General features: G+C 36.4%; 1 protein-coding gene across 1 annotated transcript; it reads right to left on the bottom strand.

Annotated features, from left to right (window-relative positions):
• Positions 1-10,625: 10,625 nt before the first annotated feature.
• LOC118016271 (olfactory receptor 4A15-like) lies at positions 10,626-11,624 on the bottom strand. The gene has a single exon (XM_035013713.1). It carries the CDS (start codon positions 11,595-11,597, stop codon positions 10,626-10,628), a length of 972 nt encoding a protein of 323 aa, XP_034869604.1. The 5' UTR covers positions 11,598-11,624.
• Positions 11,625-25,043: the final 13,419 nt, after the last annotated feature.

Raw genomic sequence — 25,043 nt, 5'->3', positions numbered from 1 at the left:
AGAAAGTGGGAGGGAGGGACAGAGGGAGAGAAAGGGAGACTCTCAAGCAGACTCTCCACTGAGCATAGAGCTGGATGTGGCGCCTCATCCCAGGACCCAAAGATCATGACCAGAGCTAAATCAAGAGTCAGTTGCTCAACCGCTGAGCTACCCAGGTGCCCCATGACTTTCTATTTAAAACTGTCACTTGGAGATGGGAAAGCTGGCATTCTCCAGAAGCTGTCAAGGTCACTGCCTCAATTGACCTTTTCTCTAATTTCTCACCAGGCATAAGCTCTTCCAACTTGAATATCCATACTGAGGACTTATCTTCCTCAGCTACCTTATGTAAAAAGCATTTGTGAACTTTCTACATTCTGCTACCTCAATAAACTATAAAAAAAAACCTTACAGCATGAAATTCATTCTTCCATCCCCATATAAGAATGGAAAGCCACACAAAGACTTTCACATACCTGGTACTCATAAAACACTTGCTGAGTTCAAAAGATTATTTTGTTCCAAAGCTTACATTTCATTTTATTTCTTTACTATATTAACAGTAAACTTTTGAAAAATAATCTCTTTTTTCCTGTTCCCTTCTCAGAGGAAGTGGTTGCAATATAGTCACAAGACATATGGAAATATAATTTTTAAATATGTTGGATTATTCTGTAATGATGCCTCCTTGAGTACAAAGATGTAAGCAATCTGTCACTTACCTGTTAGAACACCATAAATTAATGCCAAATATTTCCATCCCTTTTTGAAAGCAGCCTTCCCATAGAACAAAAAATACCCTTTCTGTATCCCAGGGGGAATATTTTATTTTAAACATGTTATAAAATATTAGCACCCTAGAGAATACTATTCCCTAAAGTTGCCCTTTCTTTGTTAATCAGAAACATCCCAGATGTTGTAATACATTTAACTTTTGATTCATCCATTTAGCCTGCAGTAGAATAAGTTAACCCTCCTCAGACCCAAGAACCAAATACAGACAAGGGTTTGGTGGTAGAAGGTGCCTCGGGCTGCCAAAAGATACAGAGGAAAAAAGGAAAATACAAATGAATGGTGCTAGAGAACAGGAAGAAGAAAAAATAGTGTCCTTGGCAAAAAGAGGATATGGTTCTCCAAGAAACTACTCTGATCCCACCCAGTGCCCTAAGTTGATCTTCTGCACTTTAGGAGACAAGCTTCTCTAACTCTTGTAATTTATTCACAAGTACAATCCAAGGAAAGCAGTAGGGTGTCCTAAAACCAGGGGTTCTGTTCTGTGTGCTATAGCCAAGCCCCACCAAAGAACCAGATATGTAGCAACTAATCTGAGAATTAGTACATATACTGAATAGATATCTCATATTATTTCAAATTCATTTCCATTTGTTTCATTAATATTAGTAAAATGACACTTGTTAAGGAATTCATTTTATTGAAATAATTTTAACTCACCCAATATTTATTAAATGCCTTTTATATTCTATCTCTTTATCACTTTATATAACTTTTATCTTTTCATTTTCATAAATATCCCATGAAATAGGTATTAACAATGACATTTCATATAAAAAAAAAAAACAACTAAAACTCATGAAACTTAAACAGCTTGTCAGTTTTCACATTTAGTAATTTCAGTGTGGAGATCTGTGTTAATGATTCTCTTTTAATAGTTTTTCCTCATTCCCCCCTTTTTCCTGACTAGCCTAAATTGAAAGCCAGGAAGTACTAGAAAGTGATGATGAAGGAAATTTCTGATAGCTAGCAATCATATCTCAGGTTGAGGAGTTTAGAATTAATAGTAAAGCAATGAGAATAGCTTGAAACACAGGTAGGTAGCCATAGAATACACGAGTGAAAATGTTCAGTGGACACTTGGATTTTTTTTTAAGTTAGGACTATAGAACTAGATTTTGATATTACTACTTGTAAATGATAGTTTAAATCAAGAAATTGGGTGAGGTCACTCCACACCCCTCCCCCCAGATATCAGGTAGATAGTGTGGAGCCAACAACAAAATGTAGGGTTACATCAACATTTAAAAGAATACCTGAAGATTCTTAAGAAGCACATTCAAAGAATCATGAGTAAAATGAGAAGAGGACAGTGATTTGGAACCCAAAGGAGTAGACTTTCAGGAATAAGTGAATTTTCTGCATAAGAAGGCCCCCTGAGCATTAGTGCTGAAAACACAGATGCATGCAAATTGTGATTGAAATGATCAGTTACTAGGAAATTAAAAATCAGAAAATTTTGCATGTGAACCAGAAACCAAGAATTCTGATTTTATTCCTCAAAATCTTCACAAGTTCCATAAACTTTAAATACTCATTGAGGGTGGGGATTACCACTATCTTGTTCTCCACCATATCTACTAGTAAGCATTTATAAAAAGCAGTTCACATTAGGCATTAAGTTATCTATTGGTTACTAAGTGAATGAATGAATTAAACAAGTAAACCAAATTGAAAAAATGTTTAAATGATAATTTATAATTACTTCTAAATAATTACCCACATGATGGTAGATGAAATAAGTTGAAGAGATTCTTTCTGAACTACTCTAAAACTACTAATTTAGAAAGACAGCAGATTGAAGTGAGGTCAGGTTTTGGGTGACAACTAATAATCCTCTAGGAGTCCCTCCAGTGATATGCCTCAGTAGCACTTAGTGTCAATAGCACTGAGACACTGAATCTCATTAAACATCAAATAGGACCTTGAAAATGTTAGGTTGTGCTCATAATAGAGTGTGACATTTTTCATGAAGTGGTGTAGAATGTAGCATCAGTAAGGAGGACCTTTGTGGATATTTGCTGTTTTGATGAAACATAATCTTAACACTTCAGCAGATACACTTGCCTGCCTCATAAAGATGTTAAAGATGAGTGATAAAAACTGTCTCAGTGAGCCCTGATTGATTTTGCCTGAAAGGAGTTTGTCTTCCTTCTTTGAATGAACCTTGATTTTCCTCGGGAGACCCACAAATTCTCCATTTTCAGTATGAGTTATGAGTTGTGTTATGACCCAAGGGTGGGAATATGATTCCTGTGTGGTCAATCAGAAAGCATTTCCCCCAGTTGTAATGATTAGGTCAGGGATCTATTAGCAAATGTAAATGATGTAAACTCAAAACTTTTGTTTGGACTCTTGAAAAAAGTCATTATTTTTTTTTTTTCCTAATGGAGTTTCTGGAGTAGAGACCCAGAACTCTTGCCTATGATCTTGCTGTAAGTGGAAAGAGCCTGATCTAGAATGGAGCCAACACAAAAGGAAGCAGAGCCAGCAGATAAGCAGAAGAAACCCATTCTTATCATAAAATTTTAACTGTAGAATCCACCCATTCCAACTATTTTACCGTCTTGTATTTTATCCATTTTATATTACTGGGGGTTTTTTTGCACTAATTTAAATAATATAACAAATACTTGTAAACTTAACTCTATCCCAAGAACTAAAATACTACCAATAATTAAAACCATTTTAGCTCTTCCTTATCTTGTCCCCTGCTTAAACTTAAAGGTAACCAATATCCTGACTTTTGAATGTATAACTACCTTTCTTCCTAAAAATAAAATATCTTTATCATATATATATATATATATATAGGTTGGGTTTTCCTAGTTTTGAATTTTAAAGAATGTAGCACACTATATGCAGACCTCTAGGAAGTGCTTTTATTTTTTCATTCAACATTATGTATGTTACCAAGATTTACATCGGTTTTTAAATATAGTTGTATTATTTTTACTGTCATAACATACTCTAGTGTATGATTATTTCAAAATGTGTTTACCCATTATCCTGTCAATGAATATTTGTCTACTATGAACAATAACTATTAACATTTATAAGCATGTCTCTTACAAATGTAATTGGTGGGTAGCCGGATGTGGCAATATTCAGCTTTACAAGATAATATAATAAATTTCCACAAGGGGTCCAGGAAATGCAACAGAACTATGTTCAAAAAAAGAAGAGACTAGAATATTTATAAACAGATCTAATACTTCCACTTGATGAATGAAGATATTTTCTATTTTGCTGTTGATGTTTTAATTAAAAACATGGATAGGTTTGTAATCAAAAACAGTCTGGGTCTATATTTTTCACTATCAACTAAAAATTGTCAGTTGTTAGCAATGTAATGGTTCAGAAGATAGCTACACTTGTGGTGAACACAGCATAATGTATAAAATTTTTAAATCACTAAGTTGTACACCTGAAATTAACATTGTGTGTTAATTATACTCAAATTTTAAAATTGCCAATTCTTAGCCACTTTATCTGTGTCATATTTAGAATAAAATTTTTGAGCACTAAAATAGACTGATGTCCTGTGAATGGAAGAAAAGTTTCTATGAAGCAGAAAACATTTCCTTATTTATTAAATATTATTAGTATTATTAGAATATGTGATCTAGAAAGTTAGATTTGAGGTATATGCTTGCACTTCTATTAACAGAAGCATATGTATACAAATAATTCCATCTACTCCTACATACTTATATTAATTGAAGATGACTTACAGAGGTTAGGCAAAGCATGGTAATGAATTAGAGAATTGCATGATAGCATAAAGTTCTTTGTTTCCTAGAATATAGCCTGGGATCAAAAGCCTGGTCAAGTAGAATAAGATCTTCTGTTTGGAAAATGATAATGAAAAGCATCATCTTTACTGTCTTATTGATAGGTTACAGAGCTCTATAAATAGATGACCTTCCAGAACCTTGAGTCCTAAGGGGACCTCATACCTCCTAATAGACTGCCTGCCAGTACTTTAGCTTCTTAAAAGAACTTCTTAAAAGTGAAGAACTCAAAAAGATAGAAAAATTAAAATAGATTTACCTTCATCTTATTTCGTAATTTAAAAACCCAATTTGAAGAGGTAGTGGAGGGAGATGAATAGGTGAAGCACTGAGAATCTTTCGGGCAATAAAAAAAAATCTGTATGACACTATAATGATGGATACATGTCATTATTATACATTTGTCTAAACCCACAGAATGTACAATGAAGGTAGGGTCCAGAATGAACCCTAAGGTGAACTATGGAATGTGGGTGATTATGATGTGTCAGTGTAAGTTCAACTGAAACAAATATATAACTTTGGTGGGGGATGTTGATAATGAGGAGGCTGTGCGTATGTGAGGGCAGTCAATACATGGGAAATTTCTATGCCTTCCTCTCAATTTTTCTGTGAACATAACAGTGTTATAAAAAATAAAGTCTTCAATAAAATGATTTACTAGCTGATGTATAGACTTTTATATGTTTTCTTGCCAGGTTTTTTCCTGCGGTATAATTTCTTGGGGTCATGATCTATCCTGAAGCTATGACAACGATGTTTTCTTTAGGTCAGCCTTACTTACAGATGCCTCGAAACTCCAGCCCCTGCCTTTGGCTCATGATGCAGGGAAGAAAAAAGTGGATTCCCTGAGGTACACAGCAAACTGTGGTCAATAACTCCTTCCAACATGGGCTCTTGGTCTCCAAGTCTGATGCAATCCTTTAATTATCGGAATGTGTGGTGTCAAAACCATTTCCACACTAACAGGCACTTTTGTTTATCAACTCCCCAGTGACAACTGCTTCCAGCAGCCAGTGGTTTCTTGGCAGGAAGCTTCAGGGCTAAATCCTACTACTGAGCTACAGAAAAAAGTTCCTACAAGCATGCCCCAATTCCCCCAACGTAATGAAATATCCTCTGAAGACATTACATCAGCCACCTTGAATGATGTTTCTGTCTCCAGTACCCTGCCCAGTCATGAACTGCAGCTGAGGCCTCCTGTCTGTCTCCCATCCATGAGCTCATGCCAACTCCCTGCCTTTACTCAGAACATCTTCCTGAGATCACTCTTTTACTGCTTCATATCACTCAGAGCATGGGCCCAGTACCATCTACACAATCAAGACTTGTGCGATCCATTGAAGTGTCCACTGTTTACACACATGGCACCTAAGTGTACCTTGATAATCATTGTTCCTCAAATTTGCAGAAGACTTTTAAATAGGGATGCTCTGAAGCTCAGCTTCAGCCTTGGTATTCAGCCAAAATAATTTATCAGTTTAGACTTCAGCATTTGAAAGTTCTAGAGACAAAGGCCTGCATCAGTGTCATTTCTGGTTGTCTCTTCCCTTCAGGGAATGGCTGCATAGGTTACCACTGTGTCCAATCTGCCTAATGGTACAATTACAGATTAGTTGTGGCATTCAGATTCATTGTTATTATATGAATATTTACTTTCAAATATTAATATTTACTTTCAAATATTAATGAACATTCAAGTGTGACTTGGAGGAAATACCTCCTTATTTGTTTTATTTTTTTCACTTTGGTTTTCTTGTGGATTTGAAACATTTTGGATAGGATCTGGATCATCATTCTTATAATACCAATAATCAGAATACTAACCTCGTTCCCAAAATGTGAACACACACATGATAGCCACAGCTGCAATTGACAGCAAATCACTTCAGGAACAGGCACAAATTGGATCACAAAGCAAATGAAATTGCCCAAGTTCCTTTTCCATTTTTTTAACCTACTGCCTCATTGATAAAGAAAGGAATCCTATTTTTGATTCTTGCCTCAAACTAATTAGCAAAATTATCGAATAGGGCTAGCACAGTCCTGTAATATTTAAATTATAATATTTAATTCTGAAATGTTTAAATCTCTTAAAGAATGAAATTTATCTTTTAGAAATATTTTTACTTTTTGTTTCGTTTGGACATTTGTAGAGAATCATGACCACTGAAAAGGGTCTTGATGAATTCCTCCAATGAGACATTGAAGAAAGTTTCCAACACAGGGCAGAAAGGAGGAAGAAAAGAAAGAAATGTTAAGATGCAGGATACTTGGTCAAGTTAGAAAATACAGTCTTTTAAAGGAAAATCATTTCTTCCAGAAACCATCTGGGGATAAAAAATGCTCTAGGTAACATCTGGTACACAAAGATCGCCAAAATGATCTCTCTGGATGGCTTCCCATCAGAGACTGCTACAACAGAAAGTGACCTGTGGTTCCCAATGACTGAAAGAAGACTGAAGAATTAACAAATGCCAAGGTTTCTATTTTTTCTATGTTTTGATAAACTCGGAGCATAAAAAGTATAATGAACAGTTAAATTCTCAAACACATTGGACCATGGGAAGCTGAGCTCTTCTGAGAACACAAGGCTGGACTTTCTCACTCATTTGTATCATTCCACAAATACTCCTAAGACTAGAAGAGATTCCCAAAATATAAAGCACAGGTCCTTCTCTTCCCTGTATTTTTATGAAAATTACCACTTTTACTGTCCTTTTTTTTTTTTCCTTCTCACTTCTCTTCAATCCTTAAATTTCCTCTCTGCTAATCTTGTTAGGAAAGCTTCTCACTTCCAGCTGCCCTTGCATCGTTATTAGAAAAGCCTTCTCATGTGGTATATATATACAATGGAATATTATGCAGCCATCAAAAGGAATGAGATCTTGCCATTTGTAATGACATGGTTGGAACTGGAGGGTATTATGTTGAGCGAAATAAGTCAAAAAGAGAAAGACATGTATCATATGACCTCACTGATATGAGGAATTCTTAATCGCAGGAAACAAACTGAGGGTTGCTGGAGTGGGGGGTGGGGTGGGAGGGATGGGGTGACTGGGTGATAGACACTGGGGAGGGTATGTGCTCTGGTAAGCGCTGTGAATTGTGCAAGACTGTTGAATCTCAGATCTGTACCTCTGAAACAAATAATGCAATATATGTTAAGAAAAAAAAAGAAGAAGAAGGTAGCAGGAGGGGAAGAATGTAGCAGGGGAAATCGGAGGGGTAGACGAACCATGAGAGACGATGGACTCTGAAAAACAAACTGAGGGTTCTAGAGGGGAGGGGAATGGGAGGTTGGGTTAGCCTGGTGGTGGGTATTGAGGAGGGCACATTCTGCATGGAGCACTGGGTGTTGTGCACAAACAATGAATCATGGAACACTTCATCTAAAACTAATGATGTAATGTATGGGGATTAACATAAGAATAAAAAAAAAATACTTCTATTCAGTCTTTCCTCATTCCACGAAACTATACTCCAGTGATCAGGGACCCAAAACAGAAATGTATTCCTGTAGAACACATGGAAGTCTAACAATATATGCAGAACCAGCCCATTGTAATAGCTTTGCTCTTTCTTTCACCTTTGGTCTGCTTTCTGACCACTGGACTACAGGAATGAGCACTAGTTTGCAAAATATTTCCAGTAATCTCCAGAAATATTTGAATATTTCTCTTTCCAGAGCACAGTTGTCCTGGCAAATGGTCTCAGATGCCTTAGAGAAAGGTTAGGATGAAGATATACACCCTTTATTCATGGTACTATCACAGACTATTCAAGGATACCTAATGATTCCTTCATTCAAAAAATTCTAGCTTTAGAAATTATTCACATATGGTGATTCAATAAGGAACTATGACCTTCCTGAACTGAATTATGGTAATTTAACTCAGGCCTTTATTCACCAAATCTAGATTATTTATCATCATCATCATCATCATCATAAGTCTGCTTGAGCTGTCATAATAAAATACTACAGACTGGGAGGGTTAAACAGACATTGATTTTTTCCCACAGTCCTGGAGGCTGGAAGTCCAAGATCAAGGTAGCAACAGGGCTGGTTTCTGGTGAAGCCTCTTTTCTGGGCTTGTAGATGGTCCATCTTCTCACGCTGTCCTCACATGGCCTCTCCTCTCTGCACACATTTGAGAAAGAGAATTCTAATGTCCCTTCCTCTCCTTATAAGGACACCAGTTCTATCACTTTAGGGCCTCTCTCTTATGATCTCAAGGAGTAACAGTTGTTCTAGTTCCCACTGTTCAAGACTTGAAAGTCTAGGTACAAGGCACGTGAGTAAAGAAACTTTTCAGATGACCTCAAGCTCAGCCAATTTCTGTCTGCAACCTCACGAGAGGCCCTAAAGCAGAAGTAACCCTCAGAAATGCTCCCAAATTCCTGACCCACTGAAACCATCTGAAATGATAAAGTGATTGCTGGTATTTTCAGCTACTAAATATTGGGATGATTTTTTATATTGCAATAGTATCTGAAACATTGCAGCACTTTAGATACTGTATTATTATTCATGGATCAACTAACTGAACAATATAGAAAGCTAAGAAATAGAAGAACAGATATTTTATATATGAAAGTACAGGTGTTGCAGGGTAGTGGGAAATTCAATGGTTTTCAATAAATGTGCTGGGAAAATTTATTCTTATGATAAAAAGGAAAGTATATTTCTACTTCACACCATACCTGAAAATTTATATCCTATATGGGTTAAAGATGTAAATGTAAGAAGCAAAACTTTAAAACTTTTTTTAATTATATTTTTTAAATCAGGACAGGGAAGGACTTTAAGAAGTATATGCACAGATCTTTCATTCTGAGTCCAGCTTCCCCATCTCTGCATAACAGCTTAGGTGGTAAATCCTTGATCCCAACTGCGTTCACACCAGTATCCATGTGTCAGCTCCTCCAATTCTGGTCATTTTGAAATATTTAATCCACTGTATTGGATTTCTTTCTAATTAAGATATCTAGATTACCTTTTATCTCCTTCATTAAAGAATAAACAAATCTTCATGGCTGGCACTTATTCAATACATTTTAAATAAGTGGAAGCATTAATATTGCTAAATACACTAACTGGATCCAATTATAAATCAAAAGAAGGATGAGGACAAGGAATACCAATTTCATATCCAATCTGTGTTGTGAGTTGACCTCTCAACAAGGTAATGTGTAATGCCAGGGCCTTCAAAAATGATCTTTGTAATACAATAATCAACCTCCAAAATTTTTATAGAGAAATTGTAAAGAGAGAAGTCACCTTTGACTTATCACTTAAGTCAAGAACACAAAGTTTACACAGACAATGAGAAAGGCAGTCATATGTAAAACAAAACATATTCCCAAAATGTTTAACATTTATTACAACTTTTAAAAAAAGTATACCCAGAGAGTTTAATTTAATGTAGGTAGACTCTGATGCTCTACTGTGATATGAGAGACTTAAATATGTATTTCAACTACCAGAAGAGGTCATTTGATCTAGATACACACAATGAGTTGAACAATTTAATTTTTCTGTCCAAAACTTAATTAGGACATACAAAATCAGCCATATGCTACCATCACAGTATAAAGCTAATAAAGTTCACTTCTCATAGATCTATCCTCAACTATGAACATGTGCTGTGAAATGTCAAATTAATTAATTTGACCAGGACATTTATTTTTACTGTTAAAGTATTTTTTAACAATGTGAATTTTTAATTTTAAAATTTCACTCTCTTGGACTAAAAGGGAATAAGTTCTATTAGGCAATATTTTTATGAATCATGGAGGTACCATACCCCACAAACAAGAACTTGAAATAAAATGAAAAAATTGTTACCCACTGAAGAATCTTAACACAGTATGATTACATATATTAGGGATTAAATTTACACAATTCTCTTACCCTCTAAGGGTTATAACATACTCCATTTAGATAAAGATTAATTTATATAGCTGCTTCAGAATAAATAGGCTAACCCAAAGGATATAATTTTTAAGATGTAATCACTGATAGTGAAAGTAGTCTTTGATTCTGTGAAAGAATGAATATCATATTCTGCATGAGCAATACAACCCTCTGCCAACTAAGGTCACATTTTTACTCCAAAGTTTCCGTATGGCATTTTTTATTTCTGCATTTCTCAGGGTGTAGATTAAGGGGTTCAGCATGGGAGTTATGAATGTTAAAACCACAGTCATGAATTTATCAATGGGAAAGGTAGAATTAGGCCTTGCATACAGGAAGATACAGGGAACAAAGAATAAAATGACCATAGTTATATGGGATGCACAGGTGTGGAAGGCTTTGTGTTTCCCGTCCAAACCATGAGTCTTAAGGGAGTGGAATATGACCCCATAGGAAACTATGAGAATGAAGAAGATGCCAGTGCAAATGGCTCCTCCATTAGCTAACATAGAAATTCCAATGAGGTAGGTACTGGTGCAAGCAAGTTTCAATAAGGGATACATATCACACACAAAGTTGTCAATGACATTGGGGCCACAGAAAGGGAGCTGATAAATAAAGAGAAATTGAACCAATGAGTGCAGAAAGCCTCCAATCCAGGCCACCAGCAGCAGAAGAACACATGCTCTCCGATTCATGATGATTAGATAATGAAGTGGTTTACAGATGGCTACATATCGGTCATAGGCCATCACCACCAGAAGAATGACTTCAGCACCTGCAAATAAGTGATCTAGAAAGACTTGAGTCATACAAGCCTGGAAGGAAATAGTCTTCTTCTCATATAGCAAGTCTACAATCATCTTGGGAGCAATGACAGTAGAATAGATAGCATCTATAAATGATAAATAAGCTAGAAAAAAGTACATGGGAGAATCCAGTAACGGGCTGGCCATAATGGTTACCACGATAAGCAGATTGCCCGCTATTGTCACAATGTAGATGAGTAAGAATGGGACAAACAGAACTTTTTGCCCTTCAGGGTCCTGTGTGAGCCCCAGGAGAACAAACTCTGTCACATTGTTTCTATTTCCCATATATTCTTTGGAAGGCATCGAACTCAGGTGTCAGAGGCTGCAAACAAAAGGGCCATAATGAATTTGAGAGGATCTCAAGCTTTATGTCAAAACCGGCTGCCTGGCTCAACCACGTTTGCCCCACAGGGCCTCACACAGGGTGACTTTCTAGAAAATGAGAGTTTAGAATCTCCACCCACAGTTTCTGCTTTCATTTCCACAAATTTCTTGCATCGACTACAATGAGGAGACCAGTTTTCCACCTGGGAGGTACATGTGAGTGGGCATGCCAAACAAGGAAGCAGCTGTCTCCAAAATCTTGCTCACAGAGACTTCATTTTCTACTTTATATGTCATTTTTCCTTTTCTTGAATGCTTTTGGCCTTCTGAGATTGACCATGAAAACAATCTCATCTCTAATAGCCTTATTTACATAATAATACCTAGTGCATGGAGCATAAAATGATAACCTGACACTTATAGATAACTGCCTCTCTTAGTTACTTCACTATGAGTTCCAAATATTGAAAAATATGTCACCTGCAGCAGTGAAAGAATCAGACACACCATGAGTGCCCCTTAAGTGCTTATTAAACTTTATTTAATTCAGCTGAATTTTAAACATGTAAGAAACCCACTGAGAAGAGATAAGTATATTAAATTATTCCCTGGGGTGCCTGGGTGGCTCAGTCAGTTAAGCGTCTACCATCAGCCCAGGTCACGATCCCAGAGTCCTGGGATCCAGTCCCACATCCAGCTCCCTGCTCAGTGGGGAGTCTGCTTCTCCCTCTCCCACTCTCCCTGCTTGAGCTCTCTCTCTCTCTCCCTCTCTTTCTCTCTCTCTCTCTCTCTAATAAATAAAATCTTTAAAAAAATAAAAATAAATTCTTCCCACTCATGAAAGTACAATGAAAACAACATTTTGTTTGAAAATACACACACATATGCACACAAATGAAATTGGCATTTATTACAACCTAGGTTATAGAGGAGAAAAATTGATAGTACAAATCTAAGTAAATGGGTACTACATAGACATTTTCCCTACTTTCCAAAACTGTTTAGAATTTATTATTGCTAACTGTAGCTCAATTCAGAATGCCAACATAAAGATTTTAGACAGAATCATGGTATAGTAGAAAGAATTCTATTCTAAAAATATCAAAATGTTAATTGATTTTGTTCAGTCATCTTGGGAAAATCATGTCCCAACTCATGTTCTTATTGGAAAGGTTATAATCTTCCCAGATGTATGAATTTCTGAATTCCAGTCACTGAAAATTTTATCTTAAATGACATGCAAGCACTTGCTGGTAGACCATCTTTATAATAATCAGGGTGAATTAGCAAGTGTTAAAGGTTATTTGATTATTAAATTGATAAATAGATTACACCAGATATTTTGTTCATATTGTTAGTTCTTGATTATCTGAGTCTGTATGGAATATAAGATATTCCTTCTCACTTGAGGAAAATAAATTATCCATGAGACCTATCAGATACAATCCAGGGCCAATTGTATATGTAATGTGTGCAACTTTGTTTTGGCAGAATTATTTTAAATGTGCTCCATTATAACATCTACATTTGTAAACCATCATTTGTGAAGGAAAGGAGATTCTTTTATCCTTTTTGCTTCTAGACAAGCCAATTTGTACTCAAAAACAGAGGGAGAATAAAAATGTAGGAAAGAGAAAATAAAAGAAAACAGAAAAGGCAGATAGGAATCAGCAAAGACCATAAACTGAATGAAATAGGCTTTGAAATTGATCAAGTTTGGTTTGGGGGAACTGAATTGGAAGTAGAGGAATTTCAGATTTCCTGAGCTTTCAATCCAGAGTTAGACCAGAGGGTAACCTAGGATCAGTACCATGACTCGCCCTTCAGAATTTTTATGTTTCCAGAAAACCAAGACCTGAACCTTAAGATATATCAGAAGAGACCAGCTGCTTAAAGGAGTTCCATCTTTGGGCCTTCCAGCAGTTCATCACATACATACATACATAAATATCTTCACTCACAGTTATGAAGCTATGTCTGCATTTTTAATGGCAAATACTCACAATGCATAGGGGTTGTCTGAGCATTCAAGAGTTAACTTCCAGTATGAGGGTCCAACTCCTTGCCCTGTAGCACTCATTTATTTATAGCTGTGTTTTCCCCAGTCATCTGTTAGATCTGCCAAGAGAGTAAACACTTTTGGGGCGCCTGGGTGGCTCAGTGGGTTAAACGACTGCCTTCGGCTCAGGTCATGATCCTGGAGTCCCGGGATCGAGTTCTGCATCAGGCTCCCTGCTCAGCAGGGAGTCTGCTTCTCCCTCTGACCCTCCCCCCTCTCATGTGCGCCCCCTCTCATGTGCTCTCTCTCTCTCTCTCATTCTCTCTCCTTCAAATAAATAAATAAAATCTTTAAAAAAAAAAGAGAGTAAACACTGTTTAGTAATGGTATCACCAAAATCTATATGTGTGCTCTATGCATTTTAAGGGATCAATAAATATTTGACTATTAAAAATGTGCTTATGAACATAATTAATCCTGAATTATTATGAACATAATTATTGAAAACTAGTGATTTGCCTCAGAATGATACAAAATTCTATACTTTGCCAGTACAGTATTTTATTAAAAATAAATATATCTGCTTCCAACATTTGTGAGATACTTCAAATTTCTCAACACATTCAATGAGAACAAATAAATCACTAAGGAATGCTCCAAAAACTTAAATCTATGATAACTATCCCACAATGAGAATTAAAATAAGATAAATTAAGATCTACTCTATGCCAAATTCAACAACATAAGGCAGAAAAACAACCCAGGCATATGGCATGCAAGGTGTAAAACACTGGGAGAGACTTTCAGATCAGCAGAATACTGGAAATTATAGACTCTGAAATTTTGAATTTCAGTCCAGATCTTTTTGAAACATATGATCACAATACATATCTGAATGTTTCTATTTAATAGTCTGTATAGGTAAATCTGTTCCCCACATAAGTGCTTTTTTTAATGATTGAAGCAGTGACCATAAAAATGATGCAGCAAAAATTTTGAGGTCCTATTAAACACCTAATCAGATCACCAGATAAAAAACAAAGATACATTTTAGGGGGCACCTGAGTGGATCAGTCAGTTAAGCATCTGCCTTCAGCTCAGGTCATCATCCCAGGGGAGACTCCCTGCTCAGTGGGGAGCCTGCTTCTCCCTCTCCCTCACACCCTCCCCCAACACCTCCATGCCCCCTTGCTCTCCCTCAACCTTGTGCTTGCCCTCTTGTGCTCACCCACTGGTGCTTGTGGGCTCATGTGCTCTCTCTCAAATAAACAAATAAAATCTTTTTAAAAAAATTAAAAATTTTAAAAAGATACATCTTAAAAAACTATCACATTTTCCAAGTCAGTTACTTTATAGTGAAGGAAAAATGCTACCTCTAAAACCTGAATGTGGTTGAACAGATTTTGGGGACAAACAGGGTAACAACAATCAGAGAGGGTGGATTGCCTATCCCAAATATAGTCTTTGTGAGTTTTGTTTTGTTTTGTTTTATAATTTTGCAGGGGTGGCCCTAGATACCCACAGTGTACTTTATAAGAACTCAGGTTCTATATTCTGGTTTGGAATCTAAGCCTCAGAATCTATACTTACCAACTGTGTGACCTTGGGTAAACTACTCACATTATCTGCATAATGAAACATAATGGCATCTAACACATAGGATGGTTTTAAAGATTAAATACAATAATCCAAATAAAGCTCTCCAAAAACTATCTGACAGGTAATAAGCACTAAATAAATTCAGGTTATTATTTACCTTTATTTGTTTCCCCATGTAACTTTAGTGCCACATCTCTATAATTAGTTTTACATGAGTTTACATGAGTCACTATCTTCTCTCATAACACAAAGGGACATTCCCTGAGGGATGGATGGATTGACTGGGTCATTGTCATATACAATTACAGAAGCTGTCCTTTCTTTATGCTTCACATCACTGTGTGTAAATGCCCTGTCTCTTTCTCCACATCTCATTCTCCTCTTTGCAATGTATCGTTAAATCTAAATTCAATCAAAGGGGTCTTCATTTTAAAAATAAGAGGTCAACTGGGTACATAATACAATGTGTCCATTTTATTCATAATATTTTAAGACCCGAAAAATAAGAAAATATCCATGTAATTAACCCATAGGCGGACATAGATACTGGCATTTTCTTTAAGATTCTATAGATCTCATATCTAATAAAATTCATGTATTCCATTTTCACAGACACTAAAATTCACTTTCTAATAAGGTATACATATTATAGGTCAATGAATCTAACAAGTAACTAAATTTCTCTGACCTCAACTTTCCACACTGTAAGTTTTAAATTTCCCTTTGTAATAAAGGTTATTAATTTAAATATCAAACTGTTATTTGAGGTATATACACACAAGAATAGAAAGCAGAGATTCAAACTGTCATTTGTACACCAATGTTCATAGCAGCATTATTCACAATAGCCATAAGGTAGAAACAATCCAAATGTCCAAAAACTAATGAATGCATATAGTGTGGTATGTATAAGACAATGGAATAATATTCAACCTTAAAAAGGAAAGAAAGTCTGATACATGCTATAACACGGATAAAGCTTGAAGACACTATGCTAGGTGCAATAAGACAGACATAAAAGGGAAACTATTTATAGTTTCCCTTTTATAAGGTATATATAGTCATAAATAAACAGTCATATTCACAGTATAGCAATGTTTACCAGGGGCCAGGGGAAGGAGGAAATGGGGTGTTATTGTTTAATGGGTGCAGAGTTTCAGTTTGGGATGATGATAAAAGGTCTGGAGATGGATGGTGGTGATGAATAGACAATAATTAATTATGTATATTTTACCTTAATAAAAAAATACCAACAAAATAAAATGTCCACACAGGTCCAAACATTTAAAGATACTATATACAAAGTAACAATTTATAAAGGGCTATAGTAATCCTTACTACTATCCAATATATTAAGATACAAACTAAGTAATTGTTGGATTCTTCAAATTATATAAAGCAATCTTAAAAAGTTATTTTGAAGACCATATATATGTCAGGTTTACTGCTATGATGTGATTTATTTTTCTCAGTATATATTTAAGTAGTTCTAATATAAAATATTGGAGAAAATTACTGCCACTGTACTTATTCCAATAATATTTTATAAAATAGAGAAAATGCATGTACTTACTATCTTATTCCTGGAGTATCTGGCATAAATATTTTAGATCAAATGGTAAACCTGTTCCTTAAGAAAGACACATAATTTATTACAAGTAAGTCTATTTTGCCCTATTCTCATAGCAGTGAAGAATTTTTCTGAGTATGTTACCTGGTTTTTCTGTTTCCTCTTTGGTCACTTGTTCCAAATCCACACTTCTGAAATTCTATTTTTGGTCCTGGGAGATAACGGCTTATTTGGATGAAGATAAATCAGGATTGCCACCACATCAACCCTGGTGTGATGCAGAAAAAATGTCAGGACACACTTTGTCACTGCAGCCAGAAATGCTTTGTCACATGAGGATTTTTCTCTCTCTGCCTGCACAAAGCATGAACTTTCATAAAAATTTAACAGTTTGGATTATGGAATTATCCAGAGTTGATTTCAAGAATGTACAGTTGACATGATTGACAAATCATTGAATTTGAAAGCCATCATTGACATATGTACCAAAAATCAAATGTAAAACTCCATTATTATGTGTAACTGACCAAATTAATTGAATAAACATTTAATAGCATTTTTTGTCCATAATGCAGAGATCTGGGTAGTCAAAGAAATGGATATTTTGGATTGTTTGGGATATTTCTGAAAGCATTCACATGACTGTTTTAATATGGTCCATGCCCAATAATGTAATGGGTTGTTGTTGTTTTTTTTTCCCTCCTGACAGCAATATTAATCCCCAAAGAGAAACCTTCTTCCAGGTAAGGAAAGATATGATGGGGCACTAAATCAACAATGAACAACAAATTACTTGGCTGAATTATTAAAACAGTTTGTCCCCAAGGCTGTTTGTTCAAGATTAAACTCACTGAGGATTCATGCTCTTGAGAACTGAGGTTTTCCACATGATCCATATTTTCAGAGGATTCTCCTGGCCAATCACTTCAGGAGAATTAAGTGGGGGAAAAAAACAGCAATATAACAGCAAGGAGAAGGTCACTTACTAATAGCAAAGATATAAGGTTGCATGAATAAGAATTCTTTATTTTCAATTAATCAGCGTATATTTGAATTTCTCAAGTTGAAGAGGGTACTGGAGTGACGTAAAAAGCCTGTGTCTTTGTATATAAAAGACATACTTAATAAGAATAGCACAGGATTATTGGTAATCAATACACTGAAAGTTTCCATTTAACTCAGAGGGGGTAACACCCACATACAAAATTCCAGCTCAGAAGTTTGGCACAAAAGAAGAGAGTCTTTCTTAAAAAGAAATACAGGGGCGCCTGGATGGCTCAGTCGTTAAGCATCTGCCTTCGGCTCAGGTCATGATCCCAGGGTCCTGGGATCGAGCCCCGCATCGGGCTCCCTGCTCTGCAGGAGACCTGCTTCTCCCTCTCCCACTCCCCCTGCTTGTGTTCCCTCTCTCGCTGTGTCTCTCTCTGTCAAATAAATAAATAAACCTGAAACCTATTTTAAAAAAAAAGAAATACAGAAACAGGTGATTAGGATGTATGATTTGAAAGCAACTATTGCAAAGTAATATAAGGGAAAAAAAACATAAAGACTAAATCCAGAAATATTTGACATTTGATATTCAGATGTCTTTTATAAAATGTGTTAAATCTGAATCTCTCTACAAATGCTCTGAAAAACATACTATTTCTTTATTTATTTTATTTTATTTTATTATGTTATGTTAGTTACCATATAATACATCATTAGTTTTTGGTGTAGTGATCCACGATTCCTTGTTTTCATATAACACCCAGTGCTCCATGCAGTACGTGCCCTCCTTAATACCCATCACCAGGCTAACCCATCCCCCACACCCCTCCCCTCTAAAACCCTCAGTTTGTTTCTCAGAGTCCATAGTCTCTCGTGGTTCATATCTCCCTCTGATTTCCCCCCTGCATTTTTCCCTTCCTTCTCCTGATGTCCTCCATGCTATTCCTTATGTTCCACAAATAAGTGAAACCATATGATAATTGACTTTCTCTGCTTGACTTATTCCACTTAGCATAATCCCCTCCAGTCCCATCCAGGTTGATGTAAAAGTTAAGTATTCATCCTTTCTGATGGCTGAGTAATATTCCATTGTATATATGGACCACATCTTCTTTATCCATTCATCTGTTGAAGGGCATCTCGGCTCTTTCCACAGTTTGGCTATTGCGGACATTGCTGCTATGAACATTGGGGTGCATATGGCCCTTCTTTTCACTACATCTGTGTCTTTAAGGTAAATACCCAGGAGTGCAATTGTTAGGTCATAGGGTAGCTCTATTTTTAATTTTTTGAGGCACCTCCACACTGTTTTCCAAAGTGGCTGTACCAACTTGCATTCCCACCAACAGTGTAAGAGGGTTCCCCTTTCTCCACAACCTCTCCAACATTTGTTGTTTCTCGCCCTGCCCATTTTTGCCATTCTAACTAGTGTAAGGTGGTATCTCAATGTGGTTTTGATTTGAATTTCCCTGATGGCTAATGATGATGATCATTTTTTCATGTGTCTGTTAGCCATTTGTATGTCTTCTTCAGAGAAGTGTCTGTTCATGTCTTCTGCCCATTTTTTGACTTGATTATTTGTTTTTTGGGTGTTGAGTTTGAGAAGTTCTTTATAGATCTTGGATACCAGCCCTTTATCTGGAGTGTCATTTGCAAATATCTTCTCCCATTCTGTGGGTTGCCTCTTTGTTTTGTTGACTGTTTCCTTTGTTGTGCAGAAGCTTTTTATCTTGATGAAATCCCAAAAGTTCATCTTTGCTTTTGTTTCACTAGCTTTTGGAGATGTATCTTGAAAGAAGTTTCGGGGGCCGATGTCAAGGAGGTTACTGCCTATGTTATCCTCTAGGATTTTGATGGATTCCTGTCTCACATTGAGGTCTTTCATCCATTTTGAGTTTATCTTTGTGAATGGTGTTAGAGAATGGTCAAGTTTCATTCTTCTGCATGTGGCTATCCAATTTTTCCAGCACCATTTATTGAAGAGGCTGTCTTTTTTCCATTCCATATTTTTTCCTGCTTTGTCGAAGATTATTTGACCATAGGGTTGAGGGTCCATATCTGGGCTCACTATTCTGTTCCATTGGTCTATATGTCTGTTTTTGTGCCAGTACCATGCTGTCTTGGTGATCACTGCTTTGTAATATAGCTTGAAATAGGGCAACGTGATGCCCCCAGCTTTGTTTTTCTTTTTCAACATTTCCTTGGTGATTTGGGGTCTTTTCTGATTCCATACAAATTTGAGGATTGTTTGTTCCAGCACTTTGAAAAATGTCATTGGAATTTTGATTGGGATGGCATTGAAGGTATAGATTGCTTTGGGTAGCATAGACATTTTAACAATGTTTAGTCTTCTGATCCATTAGCATGGAATATTTTTCCATCTTTTTGTGTCTTCTTCAATTTCTTTCATGAGCGTTCTGTGGTTCCTAGAGTATAGATCCTTTACCTCTTTGGTTAAGATTATTCCGAGGTATCTTATGGTTTTTGGTGCTATTGTAAATGGAATCGTTTCTCTAATTTCTCTTTCTACAGTTGCGTTGTTAGTGTATAAGAAAGCAACTGATTTCTGTGCATTGATTTTGTATCCTGCCACATTACTGAATTGCTGTATGAGTTTTACTAATTTGGGGGTGGAGTCTTTTGGGTTTTCCATAAAGTATCATGTCATCTGAAAAAAAGAGACAGTTTGACTTCTTCTTTGCCAATTTGAATATGTTTTATTTCTTTTTGTTGTCTGATTGCTGTTGCTAGGACTTCTAGTACTATGTTGAACAATAGTGGTGAGAGTGGGCATCCTTGATGTGTTCCTGATCTTAAGGGAAAGGCTCTCAGCTTTTCCCCATTGAGGATGATATTCTCTGTGGGCTTTTCATAGATGGATTTTATGAATTTGAGGAATGTTCCCTCTATCCCTATACTCTGAAGAGTTTTAATCAGGAAAGGATGCTGAATTTTGTCAAATGCTTTTTCTGCATCAATTGAGAGGACCATATGGTCCTTCTCTCTCCTCTTATTACTGTGTTCTATCACATTAATTGATTTGCGAATGTTGAACCACTCTTGCATCCCGGGGATAAATCCCAATTGGTCGTGGTGGATGATCCTCTTAATGTATCGTTGGATCCTATTAGCTAGGATTTTGTTAAGGATTTTGGAATCCATATTCATCAGGGATATCAGTCTGAAATTCTCCTTTTTGATGGGGTCTTTGCCTGGTCTGGGGATTAAGGTAATGCTGGCCTCATAGAATGAGTTTGGAAGTTTTCCTTCTGTTTCTATTTTTTGAAACAGCTTCAGAAGAATAAGGATTTCTTCTTTGAATGTTTGGTAGAATTCCCCAGGGAATCCATCAGGCCCTGGACTCTTGTTTTTTGGGAGGTTTTTGATCACTGCTTCAATCTCGTTACTGGTTATTGGCCTATTCAGGTTGTCAATTTCTTCCTGTTTCAGTCTTGGCAGCTTATAGGTTTCCAGGAAGGCCTCCATTTCATCCAGATTGCTCCATTTATTGGCATATAGTTGTTGATAATAATTTCTAATAATTGTTTCTATTTCCTTGGTGTAGGTCATGATCTCTCCGCTTTCATTCATAATTTTATTATTTTGGGTCCTTTCTCTTTTCTTTTGGATAAGTCTGGCCAGTGGTTTATTGATCTTATTAATTCTTTCAAAGAACCAGCTTCTAGTTTCGTTGATCTGACCTACTGTGTTTCTGGTTTCTAATTCATTATCTCTGCTCTAATCTTAATTATTTCTCTTCTAATGCATGGCTTAGGCATTGTTATCCAGCAAGGCTGTCATTTAGAATGGATGGAGAGATGCAGAGCTTCCACGACTGGCAGAAACTGAAAGAGTATGTGACCACTAAGCCAGCCCTGCAAGAAATATTAAGGGGGGGTTCTATAAAAGAAGAAAGACCCCAAGAGTGATATACAACAGAAATTTATAGGGAAAATCTATAAAAACAATGTCTTCACAGGCAACATGATGCCAATTAATTCATATCTTTCATAATCACTCTCAATGTGAATGGCCTAAATGCTCCCATAAAATGGCACAGGGTTGCAGATTGGATAAAAAGACAGGACCCATCCATATGCTGTCTACAAGAGACTCATTTTGAACCTAAAGATACATCCAGACTGAAAGTGAAGGGATGGAGATCCATATTCCATGCCAGCGGACCTCAAAAGAAACCTGGGGTAGCAATTCTTATATCAGACAAATTAGATTTTAAACTAAAGTCTGTAGTTAGAGACACAGAAGGACACTATATCATTCTTAAAGGGTCTATCCAACAAGAAGATTGAACAATTGTAAATATCTATGCCCCCAACATGGGAGCAGCCATCTACATACGCCAACTGTTAACCAAAATAGTCATATTGATATCAATATGTCAATTGTAGGAGACCTCAATACTGCACTCTCAGCAATAGACAGATCATCTAAGCAGAAAACCAACCAAGAAACAAGAGCTTTGAATGATACACTGGACCAGGTGGGCCTCATAGATATATACAGAACACTCCACCTTAAAACAACAGAATACTCATTCTTCTCGAGCGCACATAGAACTTTCTCCAGAATAGACCACATACTGGGTCACAAATCAAGTCTCAACTGATACCAAAAGATTGAGATTATTCCCTGCATATTCTCAGACTACATGCTTTAAAACTGGAACTCAATCACAAGAAAAAATTTGGCAGAAATTCAAACACTTGGAAGCTAAAGACCACTCTGCTCAAGAATGTTTGGATCAACCAGGAAATCAAAGAAGAACTTAAACAATTCATGGAAACCAATGAGAATGAAAACACCTCAGTTCAAAACCTATGGGATACTGCAAAGGCAGTCCTAAGGGGGAAATACATAGCCATCCAAGCCTCACTCAAAAAAATAGAAAAATCCCGAATTCACCAACTAACTCTACACCTTAAAGAAATAGAGAAAAAGCAACAAATGGTGCCTTTGCCAATTTTTTAACCAGTGTCTTGTTTTGATTTGTTTTTTCCTATTTAGTTGTATATGTTCCTCATACATTTTGAATAGTAACCCCTTATAAAATATACGACTTGCAAATATTTTCTCCCATTCCACAGACTGCCTTTCCATTTGGTGCAGAAGCAGTCTGGATTTAGAACTTGAGATCCTGAACTTCAAGCTAATGTCAGGATGAATTGAGATCTTAACTGGCCTAATCTCTTCTGTGTCCTCCCTCTGGAAGCCCTGAACTGCCATTTTACAAGTCTGACATACTCACTGGAGAGACAGGCTACATGGAGAAGGAGAAGGAGCCAGAAGATCCCAGTCTTCCAGCCATCCCTGCCAAGGCACAGCTCACATGAGTAAAGTCATCTTAAACACTCCCTAATAGCCCCTAATCAGCTGAATACCAGAGAGGAACCTCAGTCCATGCCACATGGGACAGAAGAATTGTTCAGTCAAGTCCTCAACAAATCTATATGCAGTCAGATAAAGACTTGTGTATGGCAATATATAGCGCTGTGTGTAGACAGATACAGGCTTATGTGTGATGATACCAAATACTTATATATACACATATGCATTCATATGGGTAGTCAGATACTCACCCTTGTGTTGTCAGATACAGATCTCTGTGTGTCCACATATAGACACACATATGAAGTTGGATACAGACCTACAGATCATTGAATATGTACCTACATGTGGTTATACAGAGCTACGAGGTCAGATACAGATCTCTGTGGTTGGATACCTACTTGTGTATTGTCTAATGTAGGCCTATGAACAGTTGTATACAAACATACACCCATGCCTTTCAGGACTGTGCTGTAATTCATGCCAGCAAAAGACACAGAGCCCTTTCTGATCAGCTCATTGAAAATGTGAACAAACTGAGGGTTATGGAAGGGGAGGGGGGGTGGAGGAATGCGGTAACTGGGTGATGGGCATTAAGGAAGGCATGTGATGTGATGAGCACTGAGTGTTATATGCAACTGATAAATACATCTGAAACTAATGATGTACTATATGTTGACTAATTGAATTTAAATTAAAAAAAAGAAAATGTGAATCAAATGTAAATAAGACAAGCTGCTTTTTAATTAAGAAAACCAAAAGGCAAGATTTATGTACTCTATGGAAATGATTACAAAATTTTATTGAGACATTGATCAAGCCTTCACAATATATGTCTCATTCTGGATGGGAAAACAAGATATGAAAACATGCCATTTTCCTCAAAATCAATGTGGAGGGTCATGAAATTCTAAATATAGTTTTATGGGAAGGTTTCAAACTTCACAAAATAATCCCAAAGTTTATCAGGAAAAGTAAGTATTTAGAAATTGCAAGAGACTTGAATAGGCTGAGTAATTAAGGGAGATTATTCCTACAAGGTTTAATACACGTTAAAATCCTTGACTACTGACATAGAATGTTAGTGGTAGGGAAATACACCAAAGGAAAAGGAGGATCAGGGGGAGGAGGAGGTGAAGGGAGCAACAGAGGAGGAGGGGAAATGGGCCCCAAATCAAGCATATTAATTGTATAAAATTTGACATATTAAATTTTTTTTTTAATTTTAAGATTTTATTATTTGACAAAGAGAGACACAGCGAGAGAGGGAACACAAGCAGGGGGAGTGGGAGAGGGAGAAGCAGGATTCCCGTTGAGCAGGGAGCCTGATATGGGGCTTGATCCCAGGACCTTGGGACCATGACCTGAGCCAAAGGCAGACACTTAACCACTGAGCCACCCAGGTGCCCCAAATAGAAAAATTTTAAATTATTACTGAAATTAATAAACTTTGCAGATTATTTTTCTTGTTAGAGGAAAACAGACTTAGATATGTCCTCATCACAACAAAAATAAATCCTAGATCATTTAAAAAGAAAACTTTTGGGGGAGTTATTTTTTTAAAAAATATTAAAATTTATAAATTCACTGAATGACAGTAAATGACATTTTCCAAGTGATGTACTAGAAGAAATCAAAATGTAAAAGAACATTAAAAGATAACATCTTTATATAAAAACACCCATAATTATAACAAAACAACATATTGTAGCAAATATCAAAGAAGACTAAATATTTGTTGCAAATACACACATTTAATGAAGAAAAGACTCAAAATTCTCACTCCAGTAATTCAAGAATTTGAGAATGCAAGTAACTGTCAAAGTTCATGGAATGGATTTTATGTCCCAGACATTGTGCAAATACAGAGTACAAAGGCAATTAAGTAATGTTCCCTGCCTTAAGGGAACTTACAGACCAA

This window comes from Mirounga leonina, unplaced genomic scaffold (genome assembly GCF_011800145.1).
Source record: "Mirounga leonina isolate KUSES-001 unplaced genomic scaffold, KU_Mleo_1.0 Mir_166, whole genome shotgun sequence".
Classification (NCBI taxonomy): Eukaryota; Metazoa; Chordata; class Mammalia; order Carnivora; family Phocidae; genus Mirounga; species Mirounga leonina.
The sequence above is the reverse complement of the archived record's forward strand: the minus strand, read 5'-3'. Positions and strand labels throughout refer to the sequence as shown.